Genomic DNA, 14,636 nt, shown 5'->3' on the forward strand with positions numbered 1-14,636 from the left:
GGTGGCTGAAGTTGGTCCCAAATATACTTGGTGCAACAATAAGAAAGGAGCAGAGAGAATTCTTGAAAAGCTGGATAGATGCCTAGTCAATTCTATAGCCTTGAACTCTTCTCATAGATTGATGGTGAGGCACTTAGCAAGGTTGGCTTCAGACCACTGTCCGATTTTATTAAACTTGTTGAAGTTCAATTCTCTTAACAGGAAGGTTTTGAAATTCGAAGAATTATGGACTTCTTTACCAGTTCAGTTGCTGTAGTGAAGGAATCATGGAAGAGGAAGACATTGGGGGATCCTCCTCAAGCTTTAAATCAAAAGCTAAAGAGGACTTTAAAAAACTTACATTACTGGAGTGAACACAAGTTCAAGGCTGTAAACCTTGCTAAGGAAGAACTAAAATATGAAGTTTTGAAGCTATAGGAAATTGAATCTTAAGAAGGAAACAATCCGGAATATGTGGATTGGTTACTCAAGGATAAAATGGAAGAGCTCAATTTAGTCATGGCTAGACTTGAAACATGGTGGAAACAGAGAGCAAAAGTCAAGTGGTTGGTGGATGGAGATACAAACTCTAAATTCTTCCAATCATATGCTAGTGGGAGCAGAAATACAAACTTCATTCATAGAATCAAGGATGAGCAAGGAGCATTGGTTGAAGATCAAAAACAGGTTGAAAGTGTGCTTTTTCGATATTTCAACAATAAATGGTTGGGGAGAAATTGTGATCTGGAAAATTGACATGACTCTATAGCAACGTTATGATGAAGAATGGGAAATTCTTATCAAGGATTTTTCTTTTGAAGAATTGGAGGAAGTGATCAAGAAGCTAGGGAGGAACATTGCACCAGGTCAAGATGGTATGTCTTACTCTTTCTTTAAACATTATTGGAATATCATCAAATTTGATCTGTGGGAAGTTGTTAATCATTTTTTCAAGCATGGTAAAATGAATGAAAGTTGGAAAGCTACTAATATTGTTTTGATTCCTAAAGTCAAAAATCCAGTTTCTCCTTCTAATTATAGACCAATTAGTTTATGTAATTCGGTTTATAAAATATTGGCTAAAATGATTCTCAATAGACTTTAATTGGGAATTCTAAAAATTATTTCGTTGGAACAAGGAGCTTTTTTGAAAGGAAGATCTCTCTCAGATCATATTCTAGTGTCACAGGAAATTTTTCACAAATTTAGACAATCCAAATCTTCCAATGGATTGGTTTCTTTTAAAATAGATATGGAGCAAGCTTATGACTCCTTTAGATGGCAAACTTTGATTAAAGATTTTGAATACTTTAAGTTTCCTATCAGTTTTGCTAACTTTATACTTGAATGTATTACGGGTTTTTAGCTCTCTCTTCTTATTAATGTCTCTTATTCAAATTGGATTGAAGTCAAGAGTGTATGCAGGCAAGGTTGCCCTCCGTCCCCTTTTTTATTTGTGATGTGTGCTCAACTACTTACCAACGCTTTCCTTTCTAGAGGGAGTTCTATAGGAGTTGATATTTCTTCTAATGGGCCTAAGGTTTCCCATTTACTGTATGCCGATGACATTATTCTATTCTCTAATGCTCAAATGAAATCAATCAAGGTCATCAAAGGGATTCTTCTAGACTTCTGCGGATGGACGGGCCAAAAGATGAATTTGCAAAAATCTAGAGTCCTCTTTGGACTATCCGTGAAGATTAGAAGGAGGAAGAAGATTTGTATAGCTTTGAAATTGAGAGAGATTAAAGAATTCAGTTATTATTTTTTTCTTTGAAATTGAGAGAGATTAAAGAATTCAGTTGTTTTTTTTTTTTTGAGAAGTGCTAAGTAGCAATAAAATAAAAAGGCAAAGAAAAGCCTAGATACAAGCTAAATGAGGATTAAATCACCTTTCACTCTCTTCCTTTACTAATTTTACAAAGAAAGAAGGAAGGTTATCCTCAAGAATTCAGTTATTTGGGAGTCAAGGTTATCCTTAGAAGACTGCACAAAGCTGACTACCAATTTCTTATTGATAAAACTATGAGTATGCTTGATGTTTGGGGTGGTAAGCTTATCTCTTTAGCTGGGAGAATTAGCTTGGTGAAATCTGTATTATTATCATACCCAACATTTCATTCTACAAATTCTATGGTTCCAAAAGTGTTGTACAAAATTGACAAATTATGCATAGAATTCTTATGGAGAAAATGTGATGGTAATGCAGGCCTGCATTATGTTAGCTGGGATCTTATGTGCAAACCGAGAGATTGGGGTGGACTTAGCATCAATTCTTTATCTAACAAAGAAGGGCATTTTAGGGCTAAGTTAGCTTAGAGATATATTCAAAATGAAGATTCTCTTATGCACAAGATTTTGTTCCCTAAGTATGGGAGAATTATGGAAGAACATCCCGCCAGTAAAAATGGTTTTGTTTCATGGAGGTTTATTTGCAATGGAAGTAAATTCTTGAAACTAATTATCAGATGGACTGTGGGCAATGGAAAAACTATCAATGCATTTGAAGATATTTGGGTTTAGACAAAAGCTTAATCAATTGGCCAACATTTGTTATTGCCACGGAAGGCAACTGCTTCACGGCGGATAATTTCTTAATAGATGGAAATTGGGATACTATCAAGTTGAAAGAGTTCTTTGGGAATGGTCTAATTGATCTAATCAATTCCACTGAATATCATAATGTCAAAGATAGAATTGAGCTTATGCAAAAACATTCAAGTAAAACCATTACAGCACTTGCAGCTGAAGCCATGGAATCTGTCGAAATAGAGGATACCTTCTGGACTCGGTTCAGTAAAATTAAGTTAAATCAAAGAGTCAAATTATTCTGGTGGAGACTGCTGAAGAATACAATACTAACTTATCATTTTCTATGCTATAGAAGATTACAAGGGTATGATAAATGTCTTAGAGGCTATGAGGAAGTTGAAAACATTGATTCATTTTTGGATGCAATAAGACAAAGGAGGTAATGAAAGTTTTGAATAAATGGGGTTTTTGTATTCCAAATTTCAACTCTTTGGAAAATTGTTTCTTATGGCTAGATTCTCAAAACTCTTGGATGAAGAGTTTATTTTGTAATACCATATATCATTCCTGGAAAGCAAGGAATTTATATGTTCATGAAGGAAGGAAATATAGCTCGGTGATGATAGCTACGGATGCAGTTTGTAGCTCGGCAGTTTTTAATGCTTTAAGCTGCACAAATTCAGGTATTGAGGATGTTAATGAACCTCCTAGGTTGCTGAACTCTTGGCATTCTCCTCCACTTGATTGGATTAAAGTAAATATAGATGCTGCTCTTCACAACTCATACAAGGTTAGAAGGTTTTTATATGTTCATGAAGGAGGTTTTAGAGACCACTTTGGAAGGTTTTTATTAGCCTTTGGAAAACCTGTTACTGATTGAGATTCTTCTGCAGTGGAGCTTCAAGCAATTCTAACAATCAAACAAGTGATTAAAGATTGGATGCTTGAATATAAAGGACTCATCATTGAAGGGGATAACATGAATGTGATCAATTTCTTAAAGGAGTTGGTGAAGAAAGGTGGTAATGACTCAATCAACCTCTCTTTTATTAAAGATATTGATTTTGTTATTTTTAATTGTGTTAGTAGAGAAAGCAATAAGTTAGCAAATCTTTGTGCTAACTTAGCTTTCTTTAGCTCTTTTATTTCAGAGGATGTTACTTTAAGGAATATCCCTCGTCCTTTCATCTCTTTGTAAGAAAAGGAGTCGGATTCTTATAGAGAGTAAGTCTGCTTTATTTTTATTAATAAAAGCGCTTTAGCTTTTCCTTTCAAAAAAAAAAGTTAAAAGATGCACAAAAATGTGCCAAAAATATTAAAAAAGATGCGCAAAGCGCCACTGTGGTAGTCATTTCTTTCCATAATCATTTAATCTCTAAATTCAAATTGATCGTCTATATGTTTATACTTCGTATTGACATTTGAAATATACAAATTTTATATTCATCCTTTTTGCAATGATTTTCTTTATCTTAGTGTCTAAATTGATTCATGTTTTTGATATAATTTTTTTATTATTATCAATGTTATATCTCTTCTTAAATTCTATGAATCATTTTTATTTACCTAATGAATTGATTTTATTTGCAATAATTATTTCAATCACTTTCAAGTATCAATTATCAAAGGATTATCATATGTCTGCTTACATTTTTGTTCCTTTTCTTCTTCTCTTTTTGTTGTTGACAAAAAGGGGGAGAAATATTATTTATATCGTATATGTGTGCTTGTTTGTCTCGTATCTGTGTGCTTGTTTTGTTTTGTATCTTAAAGGAAAAAGATAAAAGATAAAATTATTGTGAAATGCGTCCTTATTTTCATATGTTCATTAATTCAGGGGTGTTAAGATAATTGCTATTTGCATGCATTACATTTTTGCAACTTATGAAGTTTTGATGATTCCAAACATTATTGTTCAAATGTGTAGTTATCTCCTAACATTTTTGGAAAAATTGTATTTGCTCTTGTGTGTACTAACATTTCAGGGAAAAAGAACTCCAAACTACGAAGACTTCAAATTAAAATCAGCATGAGATACAAAGTCAGCATGGGATAATTTGTAAATTGAAGCTTGTATTTTTCATTGTATTGAGTTTGAGAGGGAGTGAATATAATTAAGCAATTTAGTACACACACTTAGGGAGATCTTTAAAATTCATACTGATTGTATGGGAAGAACCATGTTCGTATGGGATGATGAAGTCAGTTATCCCCTCGAAAGAGCAATTGAATGAACAGGAAGTAAATTTTTTTATAAGTCCTGATCGTCCAGACTAATTTTGCTATTCATACCAGGATGAAATGCTCTCTGGAAAATTTTCGTTCAAACGAAATCTTATTCGTGCAGGGACGAATTGCTCTCTAGAAAATTTTTTTCCAGACGAACTTCAATTCATCCAAGGATGAAATGCTATATGGAAATTTTTTTTTTTGATAAAATCCTATATTCGGCCCAGGAAGAAATGCTCTATGTTAAAATTTTATCCATACGAACTTCAATTTGTCCCAGGACTAAATGCTCTCTAAAAAATTTTCATTCAAACGAGTTCCTTTTCAGCCTAGGATGAAATGCTCTCTGTAAAAATTTCATCCAGACGAACTCTTATTCATCCTAGGATGAAAATGTTTTCATATTTCCAAATTTTGATAGCTTCCTGCAGTTTGTCAAACCGACCTATGGTATAACTATTCGTACCAGACGAACTTAGTTCGTACAGGACGATAATTAGGTACGAAGTCAGTTCGTACCAATATACATTGGGTTCGTTTGAAACCGATTTAAGTAAGTTAGTCAAGGATGATCCACAATCATACGGGACGATCTACTTTGTAAAGAATTGAAAATCAATAATTTTGGACGGTTTTTTGTATCTTTCCTATATAAAATACAATTAGAATTACCTCTTAATCTTTTTGCTTACTGATCTTCATGCCTACTGAAAGTACAGTCAAGGAGAGAGTGTGAGAGAGTGTTTGAAGGAGGATTCTTACTACTAGAGAGTGAAGGTTTCACTTGGTACTCAAAGGTAAGAGTCTCTACTTATGATTTTTGATTACTTCACTCTTTTCTCTCTTCCTTCTAGATTTCTTGTGAGAAGATCTGTCATGGAGATCCGGTTCTCTGCTGATACTTGGAAAGTGTGAAAGGATGAAAGATTTTCTGCCTACACTTGGAGAGTGTGAACAGCCAACGGGTCAACTGCCTACACTTGGAGAGTGTTAAAGGATGAAGGGTTCTCTTCCTACACTTGGAGAGTGTGAACAGCTGTCGGGTCCCCTGCCCACACTTGGAGAGTGTGAAAGGATGAAGGGTTCTCTGCCTACGCCGGCAAAGTGTGAAAGGACGTACGGTTCTCTGCCAAAACAAGGAAGAGAGTAAAAGGACGACGGTTCTCTACCGCACCGGGTAGTGGTGGAAGAGAGTTTTGTAAAGGCTTCTCTGCCATGCTGTGGGTGCAAAAGGAGAGTCACTAGTGGTATTAGTGTAATGCTCAGAGGGTGCCTCTGAGGAGTGGATGTAGGTCGTGTTTGACCGAACCACTATAAATCTCGTGTCTTTTATTTTTTTGCTGCTTTTATTTTTATTGTTATTAACTTGTGATTGAAAAATCTATTTCTACAAAATACATTAAAGTTTATTTTCGGTTTAAAATATTAAAAAAAAAGGTCTAAGTTTTTAATTACCAATTCACCCCCCCTCCGGGTTAGCCGCTGGGACATAAGTTTAGGCTTAACAACCTAATTCATATTGAACAAGTTTCAACATTAGAATGGTGGGTCCTTATCTACCTAAGCTCATCAGGATTTGTCCTAAGAGGCTCAATGGCTTCCAAGGGATATTCTATATTAAGTCCTTGGTTATCCCCTAAGAAGGGTTTGAGGGATAACTTCTAAACCAATAGGAGAACCTAAGTGCTAAGTGTTACATATAAGTAGGGATTGACTTCATCCAAAAAATAAGGTAAACAAGAAGAACCATTGCTAACTTAACTTTAATCTAGTTGAACCTAATTAAAACCTTTTTCAATCAAGTTTTAGAGAAATCAAAATCTTATTTTAACATGGTTCAAACCTAATTCTTTTATCTTCAAACCTAGTTACAATAAGTTTAAAATAGGATTAAATGAGTTCCATCAAGATTTGTCCAAGTTTTGACCTTATCAAATATAGCTCGACAAGGTTTATACCTTATTTTATTTGGTTCAAAAATGATGATAAAAATACTTAAAATAATCTTGAACCTTAACAAATAAGGTTTGAACAAGTTTTAAGATAGCATCAAACATGGTTTAAACCATGTTAGACTCTTTTACACATTTTTTTAATGTAGAACTAGGTTAAAACAAGATTGAATAAGGTTGCATTAAGGTTTGAATATGCCTCAAAACTTCTTCAACAAAATTCAACTTATGATTGATTCTCTCATTCTACTAATGTTTAATAAAAAATTATGTTCAAGGATGTTTAAACAAGGCTTGAATAGTTTTGAATAAGGTTCAAACTAGTTTGAACAAGGTTTAAGCTTAGTTAACAATAAGATAGAGAAGTCCAACTTTAAGATCATTCTTCACAATGACCAAAGACTACCACCTCCTACATAATATCAATGATAAATTATTCATAGTTATATTTAAACTAACAACATTGAGAATCTATATAGATAAAAAATTTAAGAATTCATTTAAAATGCCTATCTTGCAACATAAAAAATTAATGACACAGCTACAAAATTTATGAATAAGTTAGCACATAGCTACATTTAAATTGTTCATTTAGAAGTCCACATAAATTTATATATAGCAATATTAAATATTTTAAAATAAATTAAGGATCTAAGTTAATAAAGAACAAGTACACGCAATTGTTATCTATGAAGAGTTACATGCAATCATTTATAGTTTCAAGGAAATTTATCATTGAAATTATATATATATATATATATAATGTATTATTTCACATACACTCCATAGTACCCCATTATAAATAATTTAATTTAAAAACTTATTTTTATATGAGTTAAAAAAATAAAATACTGAGATAACTTTGATTCGTAGTCTCAAGGTTTTTCCCTAACTATTTCTTTTGACACTTCTTTTATGTTAGCTCTCATACATTTTCAGGGTAATGAGAAGATACCATTAATGTGTGTAAACAACAATGTCACTTCCAACAATGCATGGAAACACTTGTGAAGGGGGTTCATTGTTTGGACTATTGACTGGTGCAATATCCTAAATAAAAATTAAAAATATGTTCAAGTACATCTTATGATTAAAAAGAATTTCATCAATAATCAATCAAAGGCATAGCATCCAAACATCTTCTCTAACTTTTCACTGCATGAAGGATTTTTTAAGACCTATAATTTTGAAGTTCTTATTACCATCCAAGTCCTTCTCAATCAACCTCGTGCTTGTAGTGTTTTTATTAAATTTCTCTTCAAAGAAGCATTATGAAAAATTTTAAAATTTGAGTTATTACCTCCAATGTTAAATACAATGTTATTATTTTCACATTTAACCTCCCTTAAAGAATTTGGTTGATTTGGGCCCCATAGATTAACATATCTTGATGAATGATGACATTATTTAAAGAATATTCTAATCCCTTTCAAGGAGAAGCATTTAGTGAGAAATTCATGATCTAAATCGTATCTTTTCATAGATGCATTCTCCCTTGGTTAATGAACTCTCTTTGTGATGATAGAGAACTTTTTATTATACATATTCATTAGGTTTTAAATGTATATAACATAATAACATTGATTTAGGTTTAGAGTTGAGAAAATTAATAATCATTTTCTTGGACTGGATGGTGGAATGATGTAGAATGTGATTAAGAGCCCAGGTTCTATCATTTTAGATTATCATGGAAAGTAGTTTACTTAGTCAATGGAAGTAGTTGACCTACGTTGACCTAAAAATCCTCATTGATAATCATTGTTTGCTTAATCTAAGAAGACAATATATACCTAGAGTGAATTCTAGCTAAAAGGATAAATTTACCCTAACAAATGTATATTATGACTCCTAGCTGAATGTGCTAAAGCCATTGGGGAACAATCAAGTTATTGACATAAAAATAATATAATGGTTTTGCTTTTTATATGAAACCACCCAATTAGATTAAATTAATCATAATTATATTTACTAACATACCATAGTGGATCAATTAATATGTCTATATATGTATCCTAATATGTAAATGACTATGATATTCTTGTTTGGTATAATAGATTTAGGGAATGATGTATTAAGTCACTCTGATCTCGAGATTCATGCACTTTTTAGCATGGGTGAAATCTTTTACCATCGTTGGTTATTAGTGCCCCATTCTTTTAACTTTGATCACCATTTGAGGGCCTTAATTATGTGCATTATAAATTCATTCATAAATTCCAACTACATCCTTGTTAGCTTTTCATTCCCTAAGTACCATAAGCATATTTTATTAAAGGATTCATAATAAATACTATTATTGAGAAAAGCACAGCGTAGGATATTATTCTTGATTTATGAGAGTTTCAAGTAATTCATTAGTAATTTATGTCCTTTTAAGCAATCGATAAAATTTTATCTCTAATCATCTAGCCATCTTCCAAGACAGATTCATTTTGTAATCTTGGATTCTCCTCAATCTTGTGTTCTTCTTTGGTCTTTAAAGGCTCCTCTTATTGATTTTAAAAAATTCTCTACAAAGACTTAACATTAATGAAAGTTGTATCTTGCTGGTCTAAGTTTGATGACCTTTCTTCCTAAAGAGGTTATAGATTTTCTATCTCTACAACATCATAGTCTTCTCCAAACACATGCTTGAGGAAAGTAATGAGGTCCGTTTCTAGAGAGAGAGACTATGACTTTTTCTAGAGAGAGAAAACTTCAAAAATTTGAATTTTTAATTCCCGGTTTTCATTCCTTACGTTAAGAAATTGACAGGGAGATGGCGGTGGATGGCCGCCAGCCATCTTTGGCTTCGGCGGCAAGGAGCGTTATGGATAAAGGCTCATTGAATCAAAATATGGGTGAAGATAATGGCCTGAAAGCTGGTTCTAATCTGAATAAAGCGGATCTTGTTAATATATATTCTAATGGTCCATTGCTGATCAAAGATAACACCATGGAGATCCCTAAGAAGGTTTTATATGTTGAGGGTAAAGAAAAGGCTATTGCTGAAGATGATGGTACTATAACCCCATGGGTAGCTAAGAAGTCTTCAAAAAAGAATTCATTTGATACGTCGGCATCATCATTCAAAATGAAAATCTCTATTAATATGTATGGTAAATCAAATGCAATCTCTGGACATGTCCGTGGGATAGTTGCAAATTACCATAATACTGTTAATACAAATCTTCATTTCATTGATGGTTCAGAAGAAGAGGGGACTGGTGTCGTGGATAAGGTTAATGAGGTAATGCCAACTAGAAATGTTGTTGAGATGGAGGGAAACCCGTGGAAGAAGAAGCCTTACATCATGTTGGATTTCAAGGATGAGGATATGGTTTTCTCGAAAGATGGTAAAGCTGTGAAAATGAGAGAATATGTTGAGATTTTGAATTCCAATAAGCTAAGAAATTCCTTAGTGATTAAGGTGTTTAGAAAGGAAATTCCTTCGCATATTGTAGCATGGGAACTAAGAAGGCAATGGAAACAATTTGGGAACTTTCACTTTACAACTATTGGCAAGGGTTGGTTTTTATGTTCCTTAGATTCGACAGAGATGATGGAAGGTGTTCTTTCAGGGGGGCCCTTGGTTTGTCAATGGCCATGTTATGGGAATAGAGAAGTGGACGGTGGAGTTTTATACTCTATCCTTGAAGGGTCTAACTTCACCTATTTGGATTAGAATGCCACACTTACATTTTCAATGTTGGGATGAAGTTAATGTGGCTAGAATTGCTTCATCGGTTGGCAAACCTTTGATGATGGATGGAAACATGTTTCAGTGGGGGAAAAGAGAATTTGCCAGAGTTTGTGTGAGAGTTAAGCTGGATCAACATTTTCCTTTAGGAGTTTGAGTGGAGAGTATATCCGGGAGATTTTTTCAGAGGTTTGAGTACGAAAAAATCTCTACATTTTGTTAAGAGTGTGGATTGATAGGACATATGAAATCTAATTGCAAAGTAATGAAAAATGGAGCAATGGAGAGGATTCATGATGATGGGGAGTCAAGGAAAGAAAAGAAGGTGGAAAAGGTTCAAGAAGTGGATACTGATTCCTCTTATGGACCAGGGATCTTGGTTAAAAGAAGGATTAACAGAAGACCTATTTTGTAGAAGGAAAATCTGAAGGTTGTTAAAAAATAGTGGAAGAAGACCAAGGAAGCTCATGGGGAGAATGTTGGAAAGGAAACTATTGTTCAAAATTTTGATACTATTAAAAAATTTGTTTCATTTGCTGAAGGTAATCAACTGGAGGAGGGGGAATTAGTAGTGGAACAGGAGGTGATTATTCATGGGTTGCAATCTGATGTTATTAGAGATGCATCTTTGAAGAATAATGTTATTGTAGAGACTGTAGTGTTGACTGATGGTATATTTACTTGCAATGGTAAACCTTTTATTCATGTAATGTGAACAAGTTTGACATTTTGAATGGGGAGGAAGATGATAGAGTAGGAGCTGAAGTTAATAATACAAGATCTATTGATTATGATAATAATTACAGTGGAAAAGTGCCTCATGGAGATGAAAATTTTGAGAGAGGTGGAGGAATTAAAGGCAGTGAGGGGAGATTGTGTGGTGTGGAGAAGGATAAGGAGATTGGCTCAAATGGGGAATTGATTAAATGTAAGCTTGCAAAAGAGCTTAGGGCCTTAGGTTCTATTAAGAACAATTCCCGTGGCAGATTTTTTGATGGAGTAAATAAGAAAAAGGATGGGGGCTCTTCCCCCAAAGGTTTTTAATGGAATCTATAGCCTTCTAGAATTGTAGAGGAGCCAAGAAGAGAGAGAACTCTCTTTATTTGAAAAAAATTATAAAACACTATAAGGTTTTTTTTTGTGGGGTTGGTTGAAGCTAAGATCTCCTCTCTTGATAGAGGTTCTTTTAAAAGAACGATGGGTCATGGTTGGGATTTCTTCCTGCTACCCTCAGAAGGGTTCTGGTGGGATTATGGTTTTATGGAGATCAAATATGACATCCTTTTCAATGGTAAAGACATCAGATCAATGTGTTATAGGTGATCTTATTGTCTTCAATAAAGGTGTGTGGATGATTTCTACAGTTTATGCTAGCAAGGAGGCTCATAAGAGAAGAAGTCTATGGGATTATGTTCAGGAATATTCTTAGAGGAAAATTTTGTCTATTGTTGGATGGGATTTCAATTGTATTTTGGCTCAGGAAGAAAAGAATGGAGGCAGAAGATTTGTTTTCTAACAAGGCTCCTTGGATATGGTGAAGTTTATGAATGACAATGACTATCTTGAAGTTGGGTTTATTGGTCCAAGATACACTTGGTGCAATAACAAGGTTGGAGGGGGACGAATTCTGGAAAGATTGGATAGGTGCATTCTCAACTCATTGGCCATTAACAAAATTCAAATTGCCGTGGTAAGACATTTAGCCAGAGTGGCTTCAGATCGTAGTCCAATTGTGTTAAAGATTTATGATTCAGTTTCAAAAGGAAGAAGATGTATTAAGTTTGAAGATGCTTGGTTATCTTATAAGGCAGCAGCCCATATTGTCTCTAATAGGTGGAAGAAGCCTTTTTTGGGGGATGACATTGTAGTGCTTAATAAAAAATGCATAAGAACTTTGAAGGACTTGTTCTACTGGAGCAAGGCAAGATTGAAAGATTTCTCTAATGAGAAAGATAGATTGAAGGCTAAAATTGTTCAAATCCAAGAGGAAGAAACAACAGATAGTTGGTTGAATGAAGACAAATTATGGATGCTTAAAGCTAAAGTTAAAGAGCTTAATGTCATCCTTAATTGTTTGAATACATGGTGGAAGCAAAGAGCCAAAGTTAAGTGGATTGAAGATGGTGACTCAAATACCAAGATCTTTCATTCCTTCGCCAATGCTAGGAGAAATGTCAACTAGATTTATCAAGTAAAGGATTTAGATGGGGTTTTGACTGAGGAACTGAAGGAGGTGGAGGAGGTGTTTTTCAAATTTTTTCAGAATAAGTGGAAGAACAAGTATTGTTGTTTAGAGGAGTGGCCAAAATTGTGGATGGTTTTAGAAGGGGATGACAAACTTCTGCTAGATAGGGAGCTTTATGGGTTCGAGATAGAGGAAGTTGTTATGAAGTTGGGCAAAAATAAGGCTCTAGGTAGTGATGGGATAACTTACTCTTTTTTAAAAGTCGTTTGGAGCATCATAAGGGAGGATGTGTTCAGAGCAGTGAAGCAGTTTTTTTCTACAGGCAGTATGTGCAATGAATGGAAGGATACTTTGGTAGTGTTGATTCCCAAGACTTTGAACCCGATTTTTCCAGCTTCTTACCGTCCAATTAGTCTTTGAAATTCAATCTATAAAATTATGGCTAAGGATTTGCTGAATAGAATGTTGGGAATCATTCCTAAAATTATTTCTGAAGAACAGGCAGCTTTTGTGAAGGTGAGATCGATCTCAGACAATCTTCTATTGGCTCAGGAGGTATTTAACAAATTAAGGCATTCTAAAGCAAATAATGGGTTTTTAGCCATCAAAGTGGATATGGAGCAAGCATACGATAGTATGTGTTCGGAAACTCTGAAGAAGATGATGGTAGATTTGGGATTGCCATTCAAATTTGTTAACATGGTATTGGAATGTATCTTGGATCTCAGATATTCTATCTTGATTAAATGCTATAATTCTAATTGGATTAAGGGGAAGAGTGGCTTTCGACAAGGATGCCCACTATCTCCATTCCTATTTATCTTATGTTTACAACTGTTATCCAACGCTTTCCATAGAAAAGGATCAAATGTGGGTGTTAGAATTTCTTCTTAATCACAAAAGATTTCACATCTTCTATTTGTAGATGATGTCTTGATTTTTGTGGAAGCTAAAGTGGGAAGTATGAAGAAGGTTAAAGACATTGTGGAGGGACATTGTAAGTGGACCGGACAGAAAATCAATTGTCATAAATCTTCCTTAATTTGTGGTAATTCGGTGGAAAGGAGGAGGAAAGTGCATATTTCCATATTTATGGGAGTGAAACTAGTGGAAGAATTTGAGTACTTGGGAATTAAGATGGCCTTGAGGAGATTAAAAAAGTTGGATTTTCAAATCTTATTGGATAAATCTAGTATAAAGCTGAATGCTTGGGGGAATAGGTATATCTCCCTTACAGGTAGACTGGTTATGGTAAAAATTGTTTATCTTTCTCTACCTTTCTTTATCATGTCACACTCTCTCATTCCTATGAAGACTTTGATGGAGTTTGAGAGGCTTTGTAGATATTTTATATGGAACAAATGTGATGGCAAACATGGGAATCATTATGTGGCATGGGAGCAGCTACGTAAACCAAAGCAATATGCAGGATGGGGTGTTCAGTCTGCAGTGAACAGGAGAGATACACTGAGAGCAAATTTTGCATGGAAACTTTTGGAGAATCCGGATTCATTTCTGAACAGGAATCTTCTGGCTAAATATGGAGTCAATTTGTGGGATAGTGCTATGTCCAGAGGTGATTTTTCCTCTTGGAAGATAATTTCTAGTGGGTGGAATGCTCTCAAAAATTTTGTAAGGTGGAAGATTGGGAATGGATCCAAGATCAATGTGTTGAAGGATATCTGGATTTTGGATAAGAATTTACTCAAATGGCCAACATTTGTAGGATCTTTTGATGATGATAACATTACTCTTGACTTCTTCATTCATGAGGGAAATTGGGACTGTGCAAAACTGAGTTTGTACTTTGGTGCATAATTGCTAAAATTGATTTACAAGGTTTAGATCTTTCAAGATTTACATGAAGGCTGCATGGAGCTAAAATACAAGATGTCCGGGAAATCTATCTCAGCTTTATTAGTGGAGGATGGCTGCAAAGATATGAAGGATGAAGTTCAGGTTTCATGGATATATAAGCTGAAATTGAATGAAATGGTGAAGGTTTTTATATGGCATTTATTTATGGATGCTATTCCCACATAAGCTTTTATCTATAGGAGAAGATTATCTGATTCTCTCT

The 14,636-nt window shown here is 34.2% G+C and overlaps 2 protein-coding genes across 2 annotated transcripts; both read left to right on the plus strand.

Annotated features, from left to right (window-relative positions):
- Positions 1 to 11,902: 11,902 nt before the first annotated feature.
- On the plus strand, positions 11,903 to 12,553 carry LOC110101890. Its single transcript, XM_020829986.1, has one exon. The coding sequence runs from the start codon at positions 11,903 to 11,905 to the stop codon at positions 12,551 to 12,553; it is 651 nt and encodes a 216-aa protein (XP_020685645.1).
- A 441-nt stretch (positions 12,554 to 12,994) lies between these two features.
- Positions 12,995 to 14,374, plus strand: LOC114580339. Its single transcript, XM_028697564.1, has 2 exons — positions 12,995 to 13,268; positions 13,482 to 14,374. Exons 1-2 carry the CDS (start codon positions 12,995 to 12,997, stop codon positions 14,372 to 14,374), a joined length of 1,167 nt encoding a protein of 388 aa, XP_028553397.1.
- Positions 14,375 to 14,636: the final 262 nt, after the last annotated feature.

This window comes from Dendrobium catenatum, unplaced genomic scaffold (assembly GCF_001605985.2).
Source record: "Dendrobium catenatum unplaced genomic scaffold, ASM160598v2 fragScaff_scaffold_974, whole genome shotgun sequence".
Taxonomy (NCBI): Eukaryota; Viridiplantae; Streptophyta; class Magnoliopsida; order Asparagales; family Orchidaceae; genus Dendrobium; species Dendrobium catenatum.

Bases quoted from the DNA above. Each gene is read 5' to 3' on its own strand.
- LOC110101890 (XM_020829986.1), top strand. From the start codon at position 11,903: ATGGTGAAGTTTATGAATGACAATGACTATCTTGAAGTTGGGTTTATT.
- LOC114580339 (XM_028697564.1), top strand. From the start codon at position 12,995: ATGGCTAAGGATTTGCTGAATAGAATGTTGGGAATCATTCCTAAAATT. The intron at 13,269-13,481 runs GTATCTTGGATC...TTCTATTTGTAG, and splicing joins TGTTAACATGGTATTGGAAT to ATGATGTCTTGATTTTTGTG.